The 26,285-nt window shown below is 40.8% G+C and overlaps 2 protein-coding genes across 3 annotated transcripts; both read right to left on the reverse strand.

Moving 5' to 3' along the window:
• Positions 1-959: 959 nt before the first annotated feature.
• LOC112564796 (mucin-5AC-like) lies at positions 960-7,305 on the reverse strand. Its single transcript, XM_025239870.1, has 5 exons — positions 7,248-7,305; positions 6,853-6,957; positions 6,190-6,411; positions 5,735-5,959; positions 960-5,272 (listed from the first exon to the last, which is right to left on the reverse strand). The coding sequence occupies exons 1-5, from the start codon at positions 7,303-7,305 to the stop codon at positions 1,953-1,955; spliced, it is 3,930 nt and encodes a 1,309-aa protein (XP_025095655.1). The 3' UTR covers positions 960-1,952.
• Positions 7,306-13,024: 5,719 nt separating this feature from the next.
• Positions 13,025-26,097, reverse strand: LOC112564977. Of its 2 annotated transcripts, XM_025240172.1 has the most exons (20): positions 25,950-26,097; positions 25,178-25,363; positions 24,847-25,129; positions 24,520-24,587; positions 24,179-24,254; positions 23,299-23,372; positions 22,963-23,032; positions 22,535-22,608; positions 21,703-21,817; positions 20,904-20,978; positions 20,486-20,574; positions 20,193-20,266; positions 19,964-20,043; positions 18,982-19,133; positions 18,227-18,365; positions 17,059-17,158; positions 15,860-15,963; positions 15,346-15,495; positions 14,951-15,019; positions 13,025-14,405 (listed from the first exon to the last, which is right to left on the reverse strand). In XM_025240172.1, exons 1-20 carry the CDS (start codon positions 25,964-25,966, stop codon positions 14,127-14,129), a joined length of 2,274 nt encoding a protein of 757 aa, XP_025095957.1. In that variant the 5' UTR covers positions 25,967-26,097; the 3' UTR covers positions 13,025-14,126. The 2 variants fall into 2 exon arrangements, with proteins under 2 accessions (XP_025095957.1, XP_025095956.1); XM_025240171.1 differs by having other exon boundaries at positions 24,847-25,363.
• Positions 26,098-26,285: the final 188 nt, after the last annotated feature.

Raw genomic sequence — 26,285 nt, forward strand, 5'->3', positions numbered from 1 at the left:
AAATTAAGAAAAAATGAAACTGAAGGATATACAGGGCTATGGATGTACAGCTGCTTATTTTTTTTTTATTATAGTACTGCTGTAGAAACACCAAAATTAATGTTCGCCGAGAAAAGTAAACTTTACATGTTTGTTGTAGTGAGAGGAAGGCACACATATATTTCAATATGCTTTAAGGCAGTGTTTTTTTTTAAATTATAGGCTGTTATGTGGTGAACTGTGTGTGTGTGTTGCAAGACAATTTTTGAATATTAACAAATGAACTAAATGACCTGGCGCTTACAGCTTGTGTATTTGAATTGAATATTTTTATTGTTGAGGCCATTGATCCCCAACAGGAGGGTGACATCACAATGACTTTGTCCATTGCTAATGCAATGCATAACGATACATTTCAACATGTATAATAAATAGAGCATACAGTTATACACATTTGTAAACTGCGTGAATTATATAGTTGTCAGACCACATCTTTATGGGTACTAGAATACTACATACTTAAAATAAGAGAGAACAAACGAAAAAATTATTGCTTAGATCATCAGCCCGTATTACAGAGGGTGGTAATGACTCTTGTCATTTTACAAAACATACAAAATATAGTATGTTCATAAACCTGCTGCTATTTACAGAACATTGTCTCGTATTTCTAAAGCCTCTAAAATTAAGAGCGAAGTCTTACATATTATCGTCCTGTTGCTGCTGCTCGGTTCAAAGCTACATATTTCTCTCGAAGTATATGTATGTATACCTGGGACACAAACTTGAAATTACATTTCACCTATATCTGTACAAAATGAACAGTTGTAATCAGAAGTAAAATTATTGTTAATGTTCCCAAGGGTATGAACTTTTAAAGTTTTAAAGATACACCAACTCTAAATATGATTAAATGAGGTCTGTAGTAGGCATTTCTTAGTAGTACCGATGATGACTATCAGTAAAAGACTATCTAAACGAATTATAGAATTGATATCATCATCGGAAGATATAGTAAAATACAATTCTTGCTGATAACAGTTCTGGAGAATCCTTTTAAAAGTTGTACTAATTAGTTCAGGGTCTCCAACGCCTGAGTTTGACAGACATGCCAAAAGCAATCGGATACAACACTTTGTTTTGGTTATGTATATTTAACAACATATTGTAAGCCCGGCGTGGCAATCTTCTTGCTCAAAATACGTAGCCAATATTTTTAATACTTTTTATAGAACAGTCACATGTAAGGAGTATTTTCATCTTTCTCCACAGACTACTGCATTAGGCTTTGGGAATGGAATGAAAAATCTGTTTAAAGCAAAAGTGTGAACTGTTTCTATTGGTTTCAGATTGGCAACAACTCCCCATAGTTCTGCATACATCGTCACAGGAAGAATCTGACAGTCAAACAATTTTAGGAAAACATCAGAGCATGTTCACCAGTCGACCACAAAGACCCCAGGATTCCAGCTACACCAATTTTTGGCACGACTAGCCATGTCATTAAAGCATGAGAGATGGACAGACGAATGGACATGCAGATACCCAAATATTTATACATATTTACAACAAATATTTTGGACTCCAATAGACCATTTCTCAACGGAAGAAATAAAACCGCCATTTTCAGAGATTACAATGTTAGAATTATTAAATTAACGACTAAACCTAAATTACATGATGTATTCATTAAAACATTAAAATGATTCTGCAGACCAGTAACAGCATCCGAAATTAATACTACGGCATCTTCCAAAAGCAAGATAACTATTTCCAGGATATCTGGATTTTTCTGAATTTCATATTTACCCCTGTCAATTTTGCTAACTCTTTAATAAATAGTTAAAAAAAAAAATAAAAAAAATAAGACTGCAATTTTTTGTCCTAGCCGAAATCTGAACCCAAGTCAGATGCTTGATGTATCGGTGACAAGGGAAAGATGGGAAACACGTAAGAACGAGTTTCAAAACAAATTAAGTAGGTAGGTGTAGCTTCTCAACGCGCGTGCGCCTCACCACGTGCATGTGCAACCATCTGAGAAGGTCAATCAAGTCAAGAAGGACTAAGATAAGCAAAGAGAGGATCATGATGATAACAGCCACCGCCCCAACAGCTACAGCAGAATGTCGTCCGTCCGGCGCGCTGGTTTTCTTCATGACCTGCTGGGCGAGGTCAGCGTGAGACATCTTCAACTCGTCCTCGATGGTCTGCCGGAGCTGGTCCAGGTAGTTGGCATCTTGACTGGTGTTCGGCTGCAGCAACTTGCGCTGGCAGCCGCACGGACACATCGGGGATCTCGGAGGAGTGGTAGAAGGAGGGCGTCTGGTCGTGGTGGTGATGCTACCGGCGGTCACCTGATGTTCCTTCGAGGAAGGTGACTCGGTCTTGTTCGACATGGTCGACAGCGAAGCCTGATCCAGAGTTGGTGTTTGCCTTAGAGCCTGACCTGAATCAGGGTCATGACTGGGGTCAGCAGAGGTTTCTGGAAAGTAGGTGACAGACGCCGGATGGAGGAGAGGGTAGTGTGTATCTAGCGATGAGTCCATACGAGTCGCTTCTACAGCATCTGATACGTCAGCTGTTGTCACGTGTTCACCCGTTACAACAGTGCTAGTGTAGAGTAGAGGATGATTGTTCCCCCCGCCAGATGACAGGGTGGTTGTCGTTGGCATGTTGTTTACTATAATCGTCGGGAAGATGCTGGATGTAGGCATGGTGTTGACTTCAACCAAACTGACCCGAGATTTATCTGATTCCACGAGCACAGGAATGAGTTTGGTGATGGTGTCCAACAACTGCGCCGTTTGGTTAGACAACGATAGCTGACTGTATTCTTCAGACGACGACCGTAGGTGGGGGACTTGCGAGGCGCTTGGTAACGGCAACAAAGATATTTTATCCACATTCCCTGTCACGTGTGTCGTTTGACTCACTGCGAGGCTCAAGTCTGAGACAAAAAGTGTTCTATCGTTCTCTTCGCTCCGTGTCACTGACACTGATGGTATGCCAGACGTATGTGTCACAGGCTGCAGAGAACTGGAAACATTAGATATGGCGAGAGAAGATAAGTCTGTAGAATTGTGTGAGGCAGATGAATTAGAGTCTACCACTCGACTTGCACTTGGTATGGTTGACGAGAGCATGTCTTTACTGTTGACCACATCTCTTACTGTGTTTTCTCCATGATCGGAGAGTGTTACTTTAGTGGCATCCGCCATGGCAGGGGAAGTGACGTAGTTGAGTCCCTCGGTTGTTGACACAAAACTTCGTGGTGGTGTATTCACTGGCTCCGAGAACGAGTCGACGGACCTTTCTACATTTGTTTCCTTTGCTTCAGCAGAACTCGGCAAAACCGTTGTCGAGGTGACATGTGAGAAATCCACCATGGTAGCTGACGAAGGGTAACTGTAGTCGTCGTTAGAAGAAACTACATCGAATCCTTGCTGAACTGTTGATACGATGATGTCAACGACGGCATCACCACCAGAGTTCGTAGCCTCGGAAACGTAGGGTGAAGTGAGAATGGAGGAGTGTGGAGGGTGATGAAGTCCTTGAGTAAGTGAGTCAAAGTGTGTCGCGAGCACATCAGATGACAGGACTACCACAGTGACCAGAAAGTCAATAGGTGTCGACTCAAAGTCACGTGATAGTGTTGATACAGGTGAGGGAAAGTCTTGGGCGGTCGTCGGTGAGCTGCTTGTCGATGTTGTGATGACTGCGAGGAGTTGAGGACTCGACTGGGATGTCTCCATGGTTTCTTCCGGCATTGAAGTTATGACGTTTACTTGTACTGTTGTAGTTGTTGCTGTTGTAGTTGTTGCTGTTGTAGTTGTTGCTGTTGTAGTTGCTGTTGCGCCATAGTTTGTGACAACAGACAGGTTTGTAAGCTCTGATGCGATTGGTTGTGACTCAGTGTACATCTTTGACACTGGAATGGCGTTTGTCACGGAATCGAGTTTGAGTAACTCATTAGATGTGACAGGACTGACACCTAGCACTGACTCTGTGACGACTGGCTCAAGATTTGTCACTCCATCAGCACTCAGCACTGAGTTTCTTGTAACTAATTCATGATCGGACACTGACTCTGTTACAAAGTGTTCGAGACTTATCACAGGAATGTTGTTTGTCATTACAGGGTCTGTCACAAAATGTTCTAGTGTCACAGGACTGACAGTCAGGATTGTGTCTGATGTAACTAATTCCATATTTGACAGAGACTTTGTTACGAGATATTCAGGAGGAGTGACAGTTGGTACTGGTGCTGTAACGAAATGATCGCCACTAGTGACAGTTGGCTCTGACTCTCTTGTGACTGATTTAAGACACGAACTTCCCTCGTGACATGTCACTGACACCTCAGGCCTTGGTGCTACAGTAGGTGTGAGTGTGTAGAGGTCTGTCATGTCAGCCATGTCACTTGGCAGCTTCGACACGCTCGTTACATCCACTAAGTTCGTAGCTGACTCACTACGTTGTTGGTCTGCCACCATCACTGACACACTGACTCTTACGCCTGACATCGCTGCTGACATTTCAATGTTTGTCAGAGATCCTTCATTTCCTGTTGTGGTTGCAGTTGAGTGAAACACTGATGTAGTTGTTGAGACTGTCGCTGTGGTTTGGTCAGCGAATTCCGCTAAAGACACAGCAGACACGAGGTCTGCCATCGTCGTCGTCGTCGTCGTCGTCGTCGTCATCCCGTCTGTAGGTGACTCTGGTGGTGTCACATCCATGACACTCATCGGTGCTGGCATGACAGTATCACCGCTCGTCGCCTTCACGCTAACCAACGTCGACGTGGCAGTGCTCCTCGTGACCTCTGTGAACTCCACGCCGGAGCTAAAGTGCAGCGCCTCGTTATCGCTGCGTGACGTAAGCGGTGTTGTCTCCGCCGCAGTATCTCTTCCTGACAGCACGGCGCGGGTCAGTCTCGGGTCATCGCCTGTCTCTGTCGTCGTAGAGGAGTTTTCTGCAGAAGGTTGCGTGCTGCTGTCGTTGACAGATGACTGTGGGCTTTTTACTGTGGAGATGGTGTCTAGCGCTAAGGGAAAGGGAGCTGTGCTCGTTTGACCTCCTGCATCACCCCACGCGACCCCTGAAAAGGTGATGTCAACGAGGGGAGATAAGCTGCTGTCTTCGCTGGTGTCATCCGGAGTCGTCTCCCTTGTGTTCTGTGTTTGTGTTGATCCTGCAGCGTTCACGACACTGTCATCAGGAGTTGACGCGTTCTCTGGTGTAGTCGGTGAAGTGGATGATGTCTGAACACTGGGTTCGTTCGTCGTGGGTTTTCCTGTAGCTCAGAAAATGCGCGGAAAGAAGAGAAAGAGAGAACAACAAATTTTTTTTTTCCTTTGTCATTCTGCCTGTCTTTCTAATTCTACTTGTCAGATTAATATTTTTTTACCTGCCTGTTTATCTGTACCACATTCTCGTAGGAAGAAGAATAATGTTGAAAATTTGGGTAATAATTATCTCTACACCACTCTGTCTCATCACACATGAAGATTAAAAAAAGAAACCAACAATAAAATGTTAGGCACATCACATGATACTGAAGCCAGAGTGTAGTCCCTCAGAAATTTTCCAGGTTAAGGAGGGCATTTGGCAGACGAACATTTGAGTAAGTTTGAGAAGTTTTCTTTGTTACCATCACTTGCCTGTTACATACCTGACAATATATACACAAAACAATCACGAAATTTTCTCGCTCGAGTTCACTTTTTTGTGAAAACACAGAAGTTGACGTACTCACCTGGGTCGAAAGTTCCAGTGTACACCTGTACTTCACACAGAGTCAGAGCTTCTAATGCACTAACTGGAGCCTTGACCACTCGCACGTACTGGCCGCACAATGGCTGACCACAGACCAGCGTCTGGACCGCGGGGAACACGTCATCATGCTGGACACACCTCGTGTAAGCAATGCTAGACGAGCTTCTCCGACCTACCAGGACGTCGATATTTTTCAGACGAAATGCTGTAGGACATAAAAGAAGTGAATTGACTGAACAGACAAAACGATCTGAAAATGGCATAAAAATTGAGTTAATACACTGGAAGAAAATGATGACTCAAACGTCCTATGTTTTGGAACACGTCCGTTAGTCAATCAGTTCATCTAGAGAATCTGAAAAGAAACTCCTCCTCCTCCTCAATAAGTTGTGTGTGTCCATGTGTCGGCATTATTTACACTGGTCACCAGCTTACCACAACAATCTACTCTGTTGTAGATTCTCAGTTTTGCCACAGGCAAGGCGAGAGCTAGGTCCACTTGCCACCAGAACTGTGTGTTAGTGGTTTCACTGGTGTGGGAACAAGAGCCGTGAGTGTAGCTGCCGTCGGTGTTGTTGTCAACGGCTAGCGAAGCAGGACCACTCCGGGCAGTGGAAATCTGTGTTGTGCTCTTGAACACAGCTTCGTTGGTTTCACCTGAAACAAGAAAACAAATCACTGCTCATGAACGTGGAATTTAACTGCTAAGCTACGTGATGGTTGAATGGAGTCTCTGACTTTAAAATAAACAAAGAATTGCAGGCAATGGCGACAGAAGTCTTAGAAATGGTAAATATGATAAAAAAAAATATTCGTGAGAACCGACTGGACAACCGACTGCATTCCAAGAGAAAAAAAAAAGACTTCTTTTATTTTTACCACCACCAAAGTAATTGCAATCATCCCCTCCACCAACGCCGCCGCCACCACCACCACCAGCAGCATCTAACAATAAATTCTGAGATACTGCACCCTTTGAGAGCGAGAGGCATCCAAAAATCTGGACTTCACATATCTCCACAGGAGCCGCCGTTTGGTGGACGAGACGCAGGTACCTGGCGTGTGACACACTTGGCGACTGACAGTTATAAGACAAACTGTTGTTCCTGCCGGTCGGCTGGTATGTGACGTAACAGTCCTTGGAGAAGTTGGCCACGTCACAGCACACTGTTCCCACATCCAGCAGTAATGGAACTTGCGAAACTGCAAAGTAGAAACATACATTAGACAGATGCTTTGAAGACCAGCCAGACCTTCCAGTCATACCCAGGAGCCGACATAGACATAACATTGTCACAACGAGCCTGAAGTTGAAGTTCAAAGTCTTTATTTGCCGGATGGCACCAACAGCGAACTGTGTAAACTTACCGCAGATTTATGAGTTACTTTAAAAAAAAAAAAACCATTGACGAAGAAAGAAGGAAGAGAAAGCGAGAGAAAAAACCGTACTGTCGCTTCATGATATACATTTCTCATAAAAAATGGACACTCACTGTTTTCTTTGGCGCCAAGGTAGACGAGGACGTGGTGGAGGAAGTAGTCTGTGCCCATGTCCAAGGTCCACTGATAATTCGTCTGAGCATTGACCTCTATGCACGTGTGGTCACAGTCGCCGTCCAGTACGAGAGAAAGGGAATTGTTTATCTCTCCGGGGAATACCAGAAGATCTGAGCATCCTGAGACGATCGCAACGCGATCCACGTCTGCAAAGGGGAAAAAAGAAATGGAGGAACATTTATTTTCTTCAAGCATTGAATAACCCCGAGAGCTGAGCTGTTGGAACTTTTGGATTCCAGTTGGAATGAAGAAAACATTTCTAAATTTTTATTAAAATTTGAGGGGGAATAAAGTAACTTTTCAGTTTGCTAGTCTGTGTAGCAGGCTTTTCCCAGTTTGATTTCTGCCTCTAAGTTCTAACTCTTCCAGCTATGATTTAATATCAATCTACATTTAGCTTGAATAGAGGGACAAGCATTCATACAATGTGTCAGTACAGCGAAATAGAATAATACTTGTACTTGGTGTCTCTTCCCTAACTTTACAGTTTGACAGCTCGTATTCGCCAACTGGAACATAAAGCTTGAGATGAAGGGGGAGACGTAAATTGCCGATGCCATCCGCTTCCCACACACACACAAAAAAAAAACATTATCCAAAAGATCAAAAGCCTGCTCATGAATACCGTTAATGCTTCGTTAGGTAAGCAAGTAAGACAGACAAATAGGAGTAAGAGTTTAAATAAAAAACTTAGATACGAGACAATGACATCCCCAGAAATAACAGGCTTAAGAGTATTGTCCTCAGAGTTCGAGAAGAATCGATCCCTCGGACGTTCATACAAAGACCTCAGAGGAGAGAGCCACTTCTGTGGCCCTTATGCATAATTAATTTCATGGCGAGCAAGACAAATCTTTCGATTGATAAAGAAAGTTTGTTTGAGAGCTTCTCTTTTCTCAGTAACTGCTTTCTTGTAAGTGTTTAATCTCTTGACTAATAATATATGATTATTGACTTATGCAATATCTGTAGGTCTTTTCTTAGTGTTTTGGGTAAAGTACTTATCAGGGAGTCAACACCTCGCCTACAGCTCGGGTGGAAGTCGGGTAGCATGCACATCACACATTCATACATGCATTTCACACATTCCTAAACATTCACACCTTTCTTGCTGTCAAATATACTTATATACTTCCGTCAATACCCCTTGACACAATACTTCCTCAATACTGTCATGACACAAACAGTGTCAGTGCTTCCTGACACACACCTGACATGTCAGCAAGTATAACGAGACATAAGCAAGACACTGCTTGCATGAATGACATTTTTTTCTGTATACCTGCTGCAGTTATTTTTACAATCCAAACAACTTTTAATACACAATGTCCGCAAATGACACCTCACAATATTTTATACACCTTCCCACACCACTGCTAGGTAAGGGTGGGGAAGGGAAGGGAGGAAGGAATAAGTGTTTTATGCCGCCAGCAACCGAGGCTACATCAAGAAGACATACTTTAAATAGAGAAGGCAGTGGAAGAAGGTGTATGACAGTCTACTGGAGGAGTTGCTTTAATAATAATAATAATAATAAAAAAATAACAACAATAACAACAATAACAATAATAGAAAAACAAAAGTATATTGTCCATTACAACATATGCAACGATTGAACTTTTCTGTTCACAGCAAAGTATACGGGGTGTGAAAGAGTGCAAGAAAAATGTGAAAGAGAATTATGCACATGCAATACACAACAACAAATCAAACAAAAAGAGACATACCTTATGCTACATGCACCTAAAAATTCATATCCCCATGAGGTTTAAAACATCCCCCTTCACAACTTTGAAACAGCCTCACCACGAGGACGGACATAATGATAAACTTTATCACAACACTTCAAGATAATTTATTGTGTAATTAATGAATTATGTAGCTGTTATACTCAGCTTTGTAGACATCGTAATGGTTAGGATGTTGTGAAAGTCGTAGATGGCACTGACAGTGATCAAGCTAGCAGGAAGGCGTGTATCTATGTCCTACCTCTCGGCAGTGAACATCCAGATTACAACCAAGGTGAGAGCAAGAGGACTTACAGAAACAAGCTGAGGTGAGTACGAACAGTATCCACAGACGCTTCATGTCGTCCAGGTGTAGCACCCAAGGTCTCCAGGTAACAAGCGGGACCCTCACATCCCGCTGAGCTCAGCCGATGGATTAAACGGCGCCTGGCGATCGGCATCCACACAGAGGGAGTCCCGCCTGCAGGCACATCCAGAGCCAGTCCAGGAGAAAAAAAAAAGTGTTATCATCAAGTGTCACAGTGTTTTCCCCAAGTAAATCATTGGATGACACATGAAAGCAAAACAATGCAGCAATCACTAAAGATAACAATAAATTGTATACTAAACATGATTGTTTGCATCTCTACCTCGAAGAAATATGAGTCTGCTGTGGCTGCTGTGCAGACTGAATAGTCCGTGTGTGTGGAACACGATCTATACCTTGAAAGCTTTTCTGAGCGAACTGAAAACATCCAACACAGTGATTCAGTTTACAGATTGACTTTATGAGAAAATGTAGGTATCTGACATTTGCCGAGTGGTTCCTAGTCCTAACGAATAATAAACAAAAGACTATTCTGGAGGTTGTGAGGAGATTAGTTTTGTTGTGCCGAAGATAATAATCTGCTCAATGTGATATTCTGAATACACAGTTAGCGAAACAAAGGCTACTTAAGCGACTACCGTAGTCTAATGATTTTTGTGCTTATCGATGATATTGGGTTAGAACTAATTTCATGTCAGTGAAGTAGTTGATAAACTGAAGGTGATTTGTTTCACTTGTAAAGAGTGTTGTTTGTGTGATATTTAACAGGCTGGTGGAGAAATATTGTGCTGTCATAACATCCGATAGAGGGCTGTACAATGGTATTATGGTATGGATAATAGAAGGCGAACAGCCCTTGCAGCATTCTAAAAAAGGAAGAGAATATGATATTCACATCAACAGCGTGACGAAATGTTTAACCCTCGACAACAAAAATGTTTATCTGGTCCCTGAAATTGCTAAGAGCTTTGTCAACTAGTTACAAACAAACAGACAAACACAAATAAATAAAACTGGTATGTGATTCACGATTTTCAGACTATTATAAAATTTAACAACTGTTTCAAAATTTCATCTGTATTCACATCAGTCACTTTCTCACCTTCTAACCTAGTTATCATCTTTACGCATAGTCGATTTCTGTGATAATTATTCAAATTTAAATAAGGACAAAGCTTCTTGTACTTGATGGGATTTATAAAATAGTTAAAAGATGTTTAACATACTTTGGGCACCAAGACAACGAGGAACAACAATTTTATTTGTCTTTCTCGCCTCATGGCTGCAAGGGTCCCGCTATTCTGGTCACGTGGTTTGCCCCTTCCGTTTGTTTGATAAACAAAGTTTTATCAGCTCGACAAATGAAAGGGCATTTGGAGAATCAGTGTTGACATGCACTCAGGGGATCAATTTGGCTTAATTCGGGGCTCGATTAAGATTAACTGTTGATCGATAGATGAATAAAGATAACTAGATAACGATAGAGTAAGGAGTAGATGTTAGATGTACTCTATGTACTTGTACTACTGTCCTTTCTAGTCGCAGTTCCTGTCAGTATTTTCCTACATGTATTGGCTTTTGCACTCTGTGGCCCTAAAGGTTCAGCTCGAAGTCCATGCAGGTAACATCTCAAAAGGTCGCACAAAAGGTTTCCCAAGCGCCGCCAATCCACAATCATTGTTGGCTCCCCATTCACCGAGCAGTCAACATCGGATGGGAAATATTGCCTACCTGAGAGGCTCATGAACTGCTAGAAGGCTGAGAGTTCGATAAAATAGGAAAGTGGGGGGGCAGGGGAAGGGTTAAAGGCTGGAGATCAATAGCCACGAAGAGGATATCGAGTAATGGCCAGTGGCTCCTGTGTTAAAACACTGTGAAAACTGTTTTCATCTGTTGATTTTTTACACCATGTGCACACTGTGCATGGTCGATATCTCAATCTAGAAATCACACCCGTGACCCCATGAAGAGTTTGCAACTAAACTAAAACTGATTGGGTGGCAAGAACTGTCAAAGTACGAACTACTGAGGAATCCACATTCTAAAATAATTAAAATAATAACGAAGAATGAGTAAATCTGCGTGTACGTTTGTGTGTGTTGAGCTTCCACATGTGAATAAGTTTATATCTTATTTAAACAAATGTTAAAGGAATAGGTCAGTAACAAACTAGGTTAGAATGATAGACTGGATCATTTTCTTTGGGTTTCAAAAAAATTGCCCATTTACTGAAACAACTCAGGTACAAGTAGAAAGCCGTGTTTTGTTGTCGGGTGATGTTGTTGACATCGTTCTAAGACCATGCGACAAACTCTCCATGACCATCACACTTCCATTACCCACGATAGACAGCCTGCGCTTTACAGACAACATCGATCTGACAACATGGTCAATGGAGAACAATCAGGGCTTACCAACAGCCAGGCAGGGATGGAGACCAACATCAACAAGAGGAAAGACACGGTCAGCGGGAACAGCAAAGTAGATACCTATGTCAACAGACTACGGCCCAAAAAGGTAAACAGTTTTAAATATTTGGAAGCCACCCTTTCCAAGGATGGCAGTTTCACAGCAGTAACATCAGGTTCACTACAATGTACTGGTTAAATGTAGCAGTTTAATGAATGTGAAACCTGGAGATATGAAGAGAAGAATCCAGGCATTGGAGAATCCAGGCATTGGAGAATCCAGGCTTTGGAGAAGAAGTGTCTGAGGAGGCTGCTCTGGACTCGTAAAGGGAACTGAAAACCAACGACATCGGATGAAGCACCCTTGATTGACTCCCTTGCATTCTGTGGTTGTTATTTGTGCTTGTTATTAAAGGATGTGATGCTTGGTGGGACGAGAAATAACCACGCAAGTGTGAAATAAAAAACTGACTTTATGAGGATTTGATATTTACAAAATCAAGTCCATCGATGTCAAGCTTCTCGCAGGCGATTTCTTTTGAAAAAAAAATCAATATTAACTTCCTTTTTATCAATTTTTGTTTTGCTCTTTAATTTTGTTTATATGTTTGGTATTCCCAGAATTCATACGCTCAATCGTCGTTAGTGATGGTGTGTTTCCGTTTCATGAGGTACACAGATTTATTTTAGATGGAGCTTGTCGAACCATAAATCCTCCAATTGCACGTCCATCTGAAACTATCTTGTTATAGGTCCACACATCAGACCAGTGCTACTGTTCGTGTTTAGCACCGAATCCTGGTTTAAACCTGCAGGTGATGGCGTTCGAATGCATGATTCATTTGACATTTTTATGGTATTGTTATAGTGTCTTTGTATCAGGTTTTTGTCTGCTTGGAGTGTTGTTGCCCAAAAAGGAAAAAATAATCATTTATGATTGACTGCTGAAACCTTTGTGTTGGTGACATGTTGCGTGACCATCTGCTGCCATTGAGCATCGACTTGAAAACTCCAGGGACCAGCAAATGTGTCATCATTTTGTCATCCACTAAGTGTTGTGACCAGACTTTACTGGGGTTGTACCTCCACCCCACACATACCCCTTCTCTTTCCTGTTCACTTAAAAAAGTGACCTCGTCCCATTGCTTGATGTTTCTGAGTTGCAAGTGAGTTAAAATTTGTTGTTGTTGTTATGTGGACACATGCCAGCAAGCAGCCAAATGAACAAAGATAAAATAGAGATGGCTTGTCATAGTTCAATATATATTATATAATATATAAAATATAAAATATAACAATCAATTAACACTGTTAGGGTTTCACCGTTAAAAATACAATATTTTCTTTCGTAATGTTTTTTTTTCATTCTTTTCCAAGCAATGTCAAACAAATCATTCACACCATATTTTGACTGACGTCTCATGTATACATTCCGACACGAACAATTTTGATTATACAATGTTGTAAATTCTTAAATACTAAAATAAAAAAATATTCAAAATGCCTTTTCAAGTAACCGTCGTTGTGCGTTAGTATATGTCTTTGTCGATTGTGTTATGGTTCGTGATTTCTTGTCCCTCAGTCAGTCACAGTTGCCGGTCATTACAAAGGATTTTTCCTGTCATCAAGTGTAAAAGTCATATAAAAATCATCCAAATGAAATCATCTATTATCAAGACGTTCATCATTGTCTGCAAATCAGACATTTTTTGTCCATCATCCAGGCGTGGATATTCTGCCATCCAGAGGTAAGCCTGTCGTCCATCCAGATGTATCTTCACCTTTCATCCAGGCGTATTTGTCTATTTTACATCCCTCAGATGTGTTTGTCTCGTTATTCAGTCCTACACTCATATTTTCTGTCATCCACTTGTGTTTTGTCCTCATCCATTCAGGTTCGCTTCTTTCGTCCGTCTGTCATTCAGAGGTGCACGAGTGCAGTCAAGCAAGTCTTCATCGTAATTCTACTCAGACGCATCATTCCTCTGGCATGAACTTCAGCAGCTCGAAACCACGACAGTCACGAAGGATCTTTTCTGGACATTGAAGTGGACATGGAGGAGTCCACCACAGTAGCTGAATATTTCCACTAATATATCTGTACAATGTTTCTTAGATTAGTGAATATGTGCGATTCTGTTGCAGTTTGCACTTGCAATGACTTATTGTAACTCATTGTAACAAACCTTTCAGGCAAATTTGGCTACGTGGCCCTGCTCGTATGTTGCCTCCAACACTCAAGTTAAAAAAATTAAGGATGATTTCTGTTGATGTTGCCACAATATTCCTAGCTGTGTGTTTAACAGATTGACGTGGTCCAGAAACCATCTGAAAAAAAAGGAATTGCTGTTTCTACTCAACACATGGGGCTTGTAGAGAGCTGAATTTATATCTGGTGTCGAAATAGAGACCGGGATATTTTAGGCCTTCATTGGAAAATTTTTCAAATAATTCATCCTTCACTTTCCTTGTGTAGAGATCCCAGGCTAGATGGCGGCGGTACTGTGTCTGTGCGCCTTCTATTGTTGGGTAAGAAGGTTTGTTGAGGAGCACTTGCTGTTGGCAGCTCTCGTTCCAGTAGGCTAAGTAGAAACTTTTGGACAGTAGGATAACCTCGGCTCCAAGACTAACCTTCCATCCCAACATAAAAGAAGAATGGATGAGAAAAGAGTATGAAACTGTACAAAATCATCTTGTAAACACTTGTACTTCATACACCTCAATTCGAATGGACAGAGGTTTCATGTTCTAGAGATGCTTCATCAATAGTACGTTGTAGGATAAACTATCTATTGGTACTCTGTAGGATAAATTCTCTGGTAGTGATATACAGTAGGATAAACAGCTTTGAGGTTCGTTGTAGGATAAACTATCTCTATCAAAAAGACCGTTACAAATACCAATGATTGTATACTGTAGAGTAACTGCTTTGTGGTATACTATAGAATTTTTAATGTAACACCCAACAATTCCAGGAACGGCAATGAGCTTCGAATGTCGATCTGAAGAAGCAAACTCAACAAATTCGTGATACATTTAAGCTTGGTGGCTACCATAACTAGCTTCTTTGTAACCTCCTTATAGAGCGCCACTGTCCATGGCTGTCTTGTCTCCTGGCTACCAAACCCAGATTTTTTTCCTCTTTATAGGAACATTTGAAATATAAAAACACGTACCAGGACAAGCCTGCCGGGGCAGGTTTCTTGCTTTTCCTTTATGAAGGATAATTTTATGTTCTCCAGACCCTGTGCACACAGAAATGATGTCTAATGTACAACCATACACGTTTTAGTTGCATATCTCCACACAACTGCCTCTCTGACTTGTCTGTAAAATGGTTGAAAGCAAAGTAACCGTTAACAAGTTTCCTAGAAGCAGATAAACAAGAGGCAGAGCATATTAAAGTAAATGAATGAAGGTAAGTATTGGAAAAGCTGGAAAAGCAAATGGCTAACTCATGATCAACATCCTAATTGTGTTATTATAACCAGATATAAAGACAAAATATACAGTTTCCAGCATCTGAAGAATGCTTTGGGATTGAGAAAGGCGAGTTATGAATGTGACTGACGAAAACATCTCCAGCTGAAAGTGTCTGGATCTCGATGAAGACAGGGTCACTGCTGATGGTGTACAAGCTCCTGGGTTTGGCAGATGGCGGGGAGGACGTCTTGTTCCATCGAGAGCTCGGCAGAGGCCGAGTTCTTTGCTGCTTCTTTCCCTGGACAGACAAAACGCATCATGAAGCTGGAGGTGGGGTTCAAGACCACACAACACCAGCATGTTATCTAATTACAGTTGTGGAGGTCCACTTGTTGGGCTTAATGAAGCTCAACAAACCGGAAATATGTAGATCTCTCTACAGACCTATGAGAAAACTGATATCGTCAGAATTATTAAAGAGTGAACAATCCATTATGTTTCTACTTTGTAAAAAAAAAATTATTCTTTGGCTGAATTTCCAGCCTCCATTTATTACTCTAGCATGTACTGACGGAGGATCATTTTGCGCTTCTCTTGGTTGGAGGGAACAGTTTGTTTTCGTTTCTTATCATCTCTTTCGTTGCTTTTTCTTCTTTATTTACCTTTGTTTCCTTTTTTATTTGCTTCGTGTCTGTATGATTTATTTCCCCTTCCTTCTCATTGGTCGTTTCTTTCTTCCACTTATTCTTTTGGATCTTTAGGATCTCTGGAAATCAGAAAGACGATTTCTGCAAAGTGGTCATTAAACTTTCAATTAAAAAATCTTAATAAACGAATACAAATCCAAAGCAGGATGGAACAAAGAAATCTGTGCTAGTGAGTTTTTCTTGAATGTAACTCAAAACTATGGCTTTTACACTGCGGATAATGTACAATCTTTTTCTATCAGTTGTCAGAGTTCATAGAAGGGTTAAAGTCAGCAAATATATTTCAACTTTCTCAATATACTGCAAATGAGGACAAGTAAAATATAAGAAGCCTTCAAAGTCTCAGAAACCTGCGTTTCACTCAAACCAATCCCACTCTAAAATATTTAAATGATTTGTTGTATCATTGTAGCTCTCATATTTCTAGTTTATTTTATTGTTATGTTGATGGTCTCCATTCTTCCCTTGCTCCAGAATGTGTGATGACAGCAAACACATTGTGAATGTTTCATGCAATATTGTGTGCAGGTTGTCCGCAGGAATGACCGAACACTTTCATATTCTCATTGTATATGTGTTGTAATAATAATAACACCTTCCCCACACACGGAGGCGAGCTGGATGCGCTTGACAAGAGAGCAGGGGCAGTGGGGTCAGGTCGTGTGACGTAGTCGTCACAGTCGAGTACAAACAGATCGGGTGGAGGGGGACTTGTTGTTTTACACCGAGCCAGCAATTAAAGCTATATCACAAGCCAGCCTTGTAGACAGAGATAGACTGGGACAAGACAATGGCAAAGCATGGCAACCCTGACTTCCATGTGAACCCAAGCTGTCAACCAGTGGAGACCATGCAGAAGTGATGTGGCATGGTCGGCCTTCCACATCAAAGACAATGCGGGCAGCACTGTTCTGAGCTCAGTACCATTTATATTACATTAGACTTGTTAGTTTTACATTTTGATTTATACTGGATAATTCCCTAGGTATCTTTTGGACATCTCAACTTTATTTTTATCTGTATCTGTGCTATTTCGTGTGAAAATGAAAGACATTACTGTCTTGTGTTGTATGTGTCATACCACACTTGTCATTTTCTCCTTTTTTGCCTAGTTTTGTAAAAATGAGCAGATATACTACTTTATTTGTTCCCACCTGTCATACTTTCAGTTTCCGTTAGAGGAGGAGGGGTAAGTTCTAGATCCCTCCAGGATGCCGTGGTTGCCTCTACATACATGGTCAGTACGCACCGGCCCTTCAACAACAAACATCTGACCTTAATGTACTATCAACACAAACATCTTACCTTAATGTACTATCAACACAAACATCTTACCTTAATGTACTATCAACACAAACATCTTACCTTAATGTACTATCAACACAAACATCTTACCTTAATGTGTTATTCCCTCTGAATTTGAAAGTTGACGTACACATTGACTACTTGAGGGTAATCATCTTTTATTTTTCTCTTAATATCCTCAATCCTTCTGTTTTCTACCCACTATTTCTCTCCATCAAGCAAAAATTGATTAGCCTCGCATGAAAAGACCGTGAGGTGGAATGTAGGAAGCTGATAGTTTGCAACACTTTGCAGGTTTGATTATCCCTGGTTGTTGTTATCATCAGAAAACATTATAATGACTTCAAGCAACAACCTGGAGCTGACATTCAGGTAAATAAAAGGATTGGATGGGTGAGCAAAGCTAAATTAGGTCTGCACCTTTCTCTTGTCACAGGACCCCAAACAGTACATAGCTAAGTATGAAGTAGCTGTGATCACCTGGTGTCAAAGGCTTTTTTTTCTAGACTTAGCATGATTAGTTCATACATTTAGCACCTTTGGGCTACCTACGCAAACAGTGAAACCCTCCAACACAGGTACAGCTGATGATAGCATTAGTGCTGCGCCATAGAAAGTAGTCACTAAAGTTGTAATATAAAAATATTTTTATGAAATAAAAGCCTGACACTTGAAGATCAGATTTAAGTATAACTATTATTTTAACCCTAAGAAAAATACAATAATTAAAAACAAAACTAAGAATAAAGCAGGAGCTGTTAAAAAATCTACAAGATTATGAGTACAGCACTGTTGATAAAATAATATTAATGTTGCTTACAGCCAAAGTAAATGTGTATGTAAATGATGCTAGCAACAAAACTAGTCATGATGAATTGATGAGGCAGTGAGAATTGCAGCACAGTAAATGTGTTAAATGATACTAGCAACAACACTAGTCATGATGAACTGATGAGGCAGTGAGAACTGCAGCACCCACATGTTAGCAGAGCAAGTCAGACTATAAAATCAACATACAGAGCGAATAATGCAGATGGCATTGGCCTCCCTGCTGTTGTCGGCCACAATGTCATTGATCTTGAAGTAGGCCTGGTAGCACAGGAATGAGCGATTCCTCAGGCGTTCAATGGGCCAGTACTTCATAAAGTGAATGTTCCTGAAGAAAAATGCATCACTGGTTATCTTCCTTTTCCAACCTATGCTTTATCTGTATTTTATGTTCTGTGTGTGTGAGCGCTCTCTCGCGTGTATGCATATGTCCATAATAAATTTGAACCTACTTTTCCATGGAGAGCGTTGATCCCTAGCTTTTTTTTTTTTTTTTGAGCTAGATTTATGTGAGGGTTGTGCCTATCTCCTCTTGAATTACTTTCTCTAACCTTCTATAAAGTACTCAGTCTCGACAGCCAGGTCGACTGGGGAAAGACTGAGCCACACGGGTATGGAACCGCAAGCCTCTCGTTTAACGTCTCGACTATTCGCTTTAAAGAAAACGTGAAGAAAACGAATGGGTCTGACTACGCCAGTTCTTGTACATGTCATAAAACTTCCTCCTTAACTTGAATTCTAACCTCATAAGTGCACTCCACTACAAAACAGAAGGTAGATGGTTCAAGGCCTGACCGGACCTGTGGCAGGAATATTCTTAGTTCCTTCTGCTCTACAGGACTGGGTATCAGAGAGGGTGAGTAGCAATAGAAACTTGGGTTTCACCTTTCACATCCAGACATGGTGAATCACATAGATATATAAATAAACATAAAGTTTCTTACCGAAGAAAATCCAGGTGCTCATTGTGGTTGCGTGTCTTCATTCTTTTGCAGAAGATAAACAAGTAATCTGCTTTACTGAGAGAGATCAGATGCAACGTTTGTCTGGACATCACGGTGAAGCTTCTTTTCGTTTCTTGCTCTAACTCTGATTCCTGCAAAGTGCATGGAGTGAGAAACTGTGTGGTCAGAGGAGAGCCTCTCTGTCAAACAATTTACACTGGCTTAAACATTCTCATTCATTTCCGAGTTTAACAAGGTTTTGTTTAAAAAAAAACATCCTAGAAGAGACAGCTTTCTCAGCCTGGAATGAAATGAGTCTGTCCAAAACTGACCAGAATATTGCACAGGCTGGATTTGAGATTTGGGTTAGGGTTTGAATTTTGAGATTAGCTTAGAGGAGACTAAGTAGATAAAACAGAGACAGTTAGTAGATAAAACAGAGACAGTTAGTTGAAGGCTGGTGACAAGAGGTGACACTGTGCTTACAAGATTTTGTAGGAGTACTTCTTTTGTCCATGGGAAAGTAACAAACAATGTCTGGGTCGTGTATGTTGGAAATATTTATTTTAATGTTTATTTTTAAATTTTACTTGTTATGCTACTAGCGGCTTGAAAAATAAATTTAAAAAACTATTACATTGAGAAAATGCTAGCTAGGTCAGTCTAGATGGTAGTTTATCATAAGAGATGAAAGGCGTGTGGCGGCCGGCATCTCATTTTCTCGCATTCACTTTAAACTCTTGCCTGTGTTTTGCATGACAGTTTGATCTAAACCTCGAGAGTACTTCAAGCTGACAGTTGCTAGGCGAATGGTTCAATTATTTGACAAATATTATAACGGGTTGGGAGCAAGGGAACTGACTGTTCTTTTCCCTTCCAAGTTCCCCAGAGGAAAGTTGGAGGTGTGGAAAGGAGAAAGAAATAAATATGCACATCTTGATCTCCCTTCGACATCGCAAAATTTGTCCATGCTTTGGTATACCCCAAAAGTCATTCCTTGACTCAAAACGTCCACAGTCATCTTGCAGGGGCCATCTTCCTGTACCGTCTTCCGCACCAGACCTGGGTTGGACAAAAACAGCAAACTGCTTGGAAACAAAAGACATACTCTCACTGGTTACAGTCTTCCAACTAGAATTTTGTGTGTGTGTGTGTGTGTGAGAGAGAAAGATTCCCTTGTCCTGTACAGAAATCCACTGCTTTATTCCTACCTTGGCCGCTGATCACCAAATACCACTTTTGGGCAACATGACCTTCGCGGATGAGAACACGTCCCGGCGGCAGCCTGCAAGAGATGAGAAAACTGAAATCTGTATTTGAGGATGTAATGAAATAAATATACTGATCATTTATACTATCTTTCAAGTTTTTATAGTTGCAGCCTAAATATGTTGTATTTTACAACCGCAGTAAAAAGAGACTTTCTCCACTTCTTTTAGGCACAAAGAAGGCCATCTATTATTCCAGTGGGATAAAAACACCTGGGGGCCGTTTTGAGACTTACGCAATAAAATGTCCACGAAGGACGATATTTTTCTGAATGTCCAGCGGATACATCCGAAAGCTGTCGAAGAACTGCAGATTGCACAGCACCTGAAACAGATCGTGGTGTACATGACCATGACAGTCTTCAGTCTCGAGACGACTGACATTTTGGAAGGCTACGGCATCATGCATCAATTTAAGGAGGCAGACAAATATTACAGAGCTATAATTTCCAAAACGTAATGTTGTTTACTTGTTTACCTCATATTGCATTGCTCTTACAGACAGTTGTTAAAAGTAACACACAAGCACACAAGTATTTCCGAGACTGGATTTTTCTGCCGTCTCATGTTCAGTTAGTTTAAATGATGACGAGTGTGAAGTCGCTGTGTTTCTGCACTTTCTATGTTGTGACCTTTGCCCCCGGTAACCCTTACCAAGGAGCATTCCTCTTGTGTCCTCTCAGACGGCGGTAGCAACATGATGGCCTGCGCTTTCAGGGTCAAGGTGGCCTGCAATAATATGAGTGCCTCTGTAGTCACTCAATAATAACAAACCAGCTCTTGCAATGGTATCTGCACATTCACGCACACACAGTTACACATGCATATGTATACAGATACACAAACAAGTAAGAAAAGTTAATAATAGAGTACGCTTATTTGTTTAGAGGCGAGCGTGATACTCAGTGTACGAAAGACTGAAAACAAACTGACTGATGGCACTTTCAGGACTTCAGGAAGGACACATGTCAAACAATTATCAATATCGACAAAGATTAGCGGATTAATCTCTTCTCAGATTTCTGGTCCTGCACAGCGCCCTCATCAAGGGAACCCAGACACATCACGGCAGCAAAACTAGGACGCACAGCATGTAAGGCAGAATGTCCACCCCTGTCATCACTTCACCACATCATGGATGCCCAACACTTGGAAGACTCGTGCCTCTGGATTGACCCCCAAACCCATCATCACCGACACTGAATTTTGTTGTGATGTCATGGTCTCCATTGTCATGGTCATCACTGGCCTACGATGGACGAACCATCTAGAGGTTTTCTTTGTTTGACCAGTGCAGTCTATTAGGTCTCTGTCGGGTTTGCGGTCTGTGTGAATGTTATTATTTGTGCATTTCTTGACAGGACGATTCCGTGTGACGTTTCCTTTTGTACATTGTAGTGATCGTAGATGGCTGCTCATCGTCAGACACCCCGTTATCTTAGTGAACTCTGACCTCTTTCACATTGCTTGCTAGACTCTTCTTGGGTTTCCCAACTTTCTTGTAAACTTGGTCTTCTTGGTACACAAGGTCGGTAAATGTCTTCAAGTTCAACTCAATCTCCAGCGACCTGCACACAACCATCGACTAAAGAGTGAGCAAGAGAGAGAGAGAGAGAGAGAGAGAGAGAGAGACTGACTTTACTTAGTGTAGGTCTACGATCACGACTGAGGTGAGGTAAACAATTACAATGAGCAAACATCTACATTTGACAGCCTAACAAAATAGAAATATCTAAAATTAGTTTATATATGATTAAAGCTCCAAAATATCCCTACTGGTCAATGGACTTTCTCTTTGAAAAAACAGTGCTGGCATGTCACGTACACTGTACAATCATGTAGATTGTGAGGCAAACAAGCAAACCTCCACCTAAAAATGTACTAAATGACTGAAGATAGGCAAACAATGGAAACAGACCAAAAATGTATCTACCATTCCGTGAACTTCTTCGTGGGAGTAAAGATACTTATAACATAAAACGTGATTACAACTATATTTTGCAGGCAAGAAAAAAAACAACAAAAACAAAAACACAAAACAAAACAAACAAACAAACAAAAAAATTAAGTTTGGATTATAAATGTTAAGAAATTCTTATTTCCACAGATAATGAGAAGAGTATAAAATAATCATCATTCCACCCACACAAACATTGTCAGTCCAGGGAACGTTTCACTTTGTCGCACCTTCCTGGTGTTTGTGCGTTTCGGATCGCAATTGTTGACCAAAGTGGACAGTTTCGTATCTCATTTGTTTCTATATTAATGAAAAAATAATCACTTACCGAATTGCCATGACTTTGGCTATTCTGAAAGCAAAGCGAAGAGTACGACCTGCTCTCTCCCAGGTTTTCCGCACCTGTAGAGCAGACAACAATTAAGTGATATTTGCAATTGAGTGATATTTGATATATTAAGTGATATTGGCACCTGCCATTTTCAAAAGACAAAGGAAATCCAAAGAAATTCCCTGTCTATAACAAGTTAAACTGTTGTTTTATTTTAGTGGTGTACAGTTAAATTCTTAGTATCGCTAGTTTGTCAATGGAGGGCTTTAATGTCATCCTTGTGTCACCAAACCAGAAAATCTTTACACAATGATCGAAATAAATTCTGTACCGTTTTATTTAAGATTCCTACACTCGTTTGAATTCACAGAAAATCAGGGACATATTAATGGAGTACAAAATAGACACCACAATACAAGTCTTGCCTTTTGGGATAATACAGCTTGCATTAAGCTCTTCTTCAGCTTCACAGACCTTTGTATTCTTTTTTCGCTCCTTGAGACACATCGTTTCTTTTAATAATTTATTTGTGCAGTTAAGGTAAATATTAGTTGACATGCACCATTCTGTAAGCAAGAAATCACTAGAAAATTAAAGATAATCGGTAAGAGATGAGTAAAAAATGTATTAAGATGGGACAAGCGGGTGGGAATTATACCTTCACAACAAAAGAACATGTCTCTGGAGGTGTGTTCCACATTGTAGAATAAAGTGTATCACTAGATATCTCACACTGTAACTCTGTGTTTGAGAATACATACCGTTTCTTGATGTACTTAGCGCATCTGATGCTAATCCGAACAAAATTAAATGCTTTAATCCAGAGTTGCCGTACCTGTTGACAAAAATAAATAAACAAAACGAGGTATTGGCAATTGTCTCTTAGAACTGTAGTCGTGCCCTGTGTAAAAATACACTTTTGGTTTGAATTATTTTTTACTGAGGACTTCCCATATAGGATGGTGGGGACCGTAAACTCATGTTAGATTATTTTCTATAAAATACCATGGAGAGCGAAAGGTGTGACGCAGACGTTTCATAAAGGATCCATATGGAGAAATATGTTCGTGAGGTCGAGAACGATCTGAAAATTAACTGACTTTTGAAATGTTCTGTGACAACTGGTCACACAAAGGAGACTTTTTCCAGGTATCTACCTGAGGGTGGCGTAATACGACAAAATCTGCACTAAGATTGACGATGCCGTCTCTTTGACTACGAGTAGTACTAATACTAGAAGTAACAAATTCTAGAGTACATTGTATACTGCTCATCCACCTGCAATTTAGTATTAAAAAATTGTAAAAAACACATTATATTAGTTTCTTTTAGAAAGTTTAAGATCAATTTTGCTGAGTCTGTTGGTTATCAATTACAAATGGAGAACTGTAGCCAATTCGGAAACCTTAGCTTTCTATGCTTTGCCAGTATCTGGCTCGATGGTGGAGACCTTTGACACAGAACTAACATATGGCTGGAGAATTGATGTCAACGGATTATAAAGTAGCGGTCAAAATCTTACCCTCGCTACTGTTTTACTTCAAACGTAACAACAGTCATTGTAAACAATTAGGAACGAATTTATAGGATGTTGGAAAAGAGTGTGTGAGAGAGAGAGAGAGAGCACTTTAAAAGTCTTACCTCGAACGACCGTCGAGATTCTTCTGAACTCTTGAGAAATGGCAACTTCAAAAAGTCTCTCATATTATCAGAAGGCCTTAATAATAAAAAAGTAGATTTTTTAGGCGCAAATTCTCCTTGAAAGTAGGTACAGAAACAAAATAAAATACACAAATATAAAGAGATATACGAAAAAAGCATTCAGAGACCACAACGCATCAATAAACAAATAGACAGGGAGAGAGTTACATCGATAAACATCTATCTGGGTGCACGCCATTTTGGTTTAGCAAGTTTCGATCTCCATCTTAGAATTTTCTAGTCAAAGTGTTCTCTGCTTATCTCAGAAAATCATGTCTTACTGTCCTGATGTTGTTCTGCTTCTCTCATTGACATCAAGACTTTGAGACTTTCTCTTTCTCTCATGCCACTGTACAGACAACAGCGAGAAAACTGGGAATTACTAGTGACAAGTATTAGTCAGCTAAAGATGCAGTTTGCCCATCATCATCATCATCATCATCATCATCATCATCATCATCATCATCATCATCATCATCGTCATCGTCATCGTCGTCGTCGTCGTCGTCGTCATCATCATCATCATCATCATCATCATCATCATCATCATTTTGTTTTGTGATACTAAAGATTAAGGTAGATTGTACTTCTTCTGAAATTTTACTGACCTGTAGCCTTTGATATCTTCCTTCCTTCCCGACAGAGTCAAACCTGATGCTTGGCCTCTGATGGGTTCCTTCCTTCCCGACAGAGTCAGACCTGGCGCATGGCCTCTCATGTGTTCCTTCCTTCCAGGAAGAGTCAGACCTGGTGCTTGGCCTCTGATGTGTTCCTTCCTTCCCGACAGAGTCAGACCTGGTGCTTGGACTCTGATGTGTTCCTTCCTTCCAAGCAGAGTCAGACCTGGTTCTTGGCCTCTGATGTGTTCCTTCCTTCCAAGCAGAGTCAGACCTGGTTCTTGGCCTCTGATGTGTTCCTTCCTTCCAAGCAGAGTCAGACCTGGTGCTTGGCCTCTGATGTGTTCCTTCCTTCCACGCAGAGTCAGACCTGGTGCTTGGCCGAGTCTTTTCCGAAAATAGTGGTATTTGAGTCGGTTTCGAAACTCTTTTATGAAGCAAACTTTGGAGTTTTCTTTGCCTTTCAGCCTGAAGATTTTTGAACGATGGCATCCGGGCTTGATTCCAGCTGGGACAAGAACGTTTAGATTGAAAATGTTTGTTTTCTGATTTACGTTTGACGGAAGGACTATTTCTTTTGATGTTCGTGTTAGTAGCATTTAATTTAACTGGTGCCAGTGTGGTTTCTCTATAGCCACGTATGTCAGATTGTTGCTTTGTTAGGTCCTGATAACATCCCGTTGCTGTGTCCGTCCATCTGTACTTTTTATTGTCACACTTGTCCACTCACGAAGGTCTGTCAAAAATCGGAAAAAGTCCACTGTCCACTAGAAAGGGGGTGTTCTGAAAATCATCTACAGCTATGGTTATTTTGTTTATTGTGATCATATTGCGAGCTTCAAGTTATACTCGCAGGTCTTCGGCCTGTTGTTGGATCTTTAACGAATTTGTTTCTGTAATTTTTAAGGGTTAGGACGTTGATAAGAAGAAATAAAGCATGGACAGACGAAGAGATGCATAAAGAAAGCAGTTGGCTGATCGTTTTATTTTTAACAGAGACAAAGAGAGAGAGAGAGAGGAAAAAAACATTTTGGAGACAGCTTCCAAACTTTCAGACATTTTACGTGAATAGAAATCTCCAGAAGGTTTCTCACCTGTGTTTATCCTCCATGTCTCCATGTCGTCACAGGGGAACGTCATGAGGAAAATTGCGTCATATTCGTGTTGACATGACGTCATATTCATGTTGACATGACGTTGTTCACACGTGTTCTTGGTCCATGATATTTATAGCACTGACGTAATCAAACTAAAGAGGAAGTTCCCGGACGTATATAGAGATTAGTTCGTGGGTAGCTGATGCTGAGGAACGCTGTTTCTACGGCCATCTTGGCCTCCATGGACGCGGCTACGCCTAGTAGATGACAGTCCTTACTACTACTTCTACTTCTACTATAAAATAAATTGGTCTTTCTCTCTCTGCTGTAGCT

This window comes from Pomacea canaliculata, linkage group LG5, assembly GCF_003073045.1.
Source record: "Pomacea canaliculata isolate SZHN2017 linkage group LG5, ASM307304v1, whole genome shotgun sequence".
Taxonomy (NCBI): domain Eukaryota; kingdom Metazoa; phylum Mollusca; class Gastropoda; order Architaenioglossa; family Ampullariidae; genus Pomacea; species Pomacea canaliculata.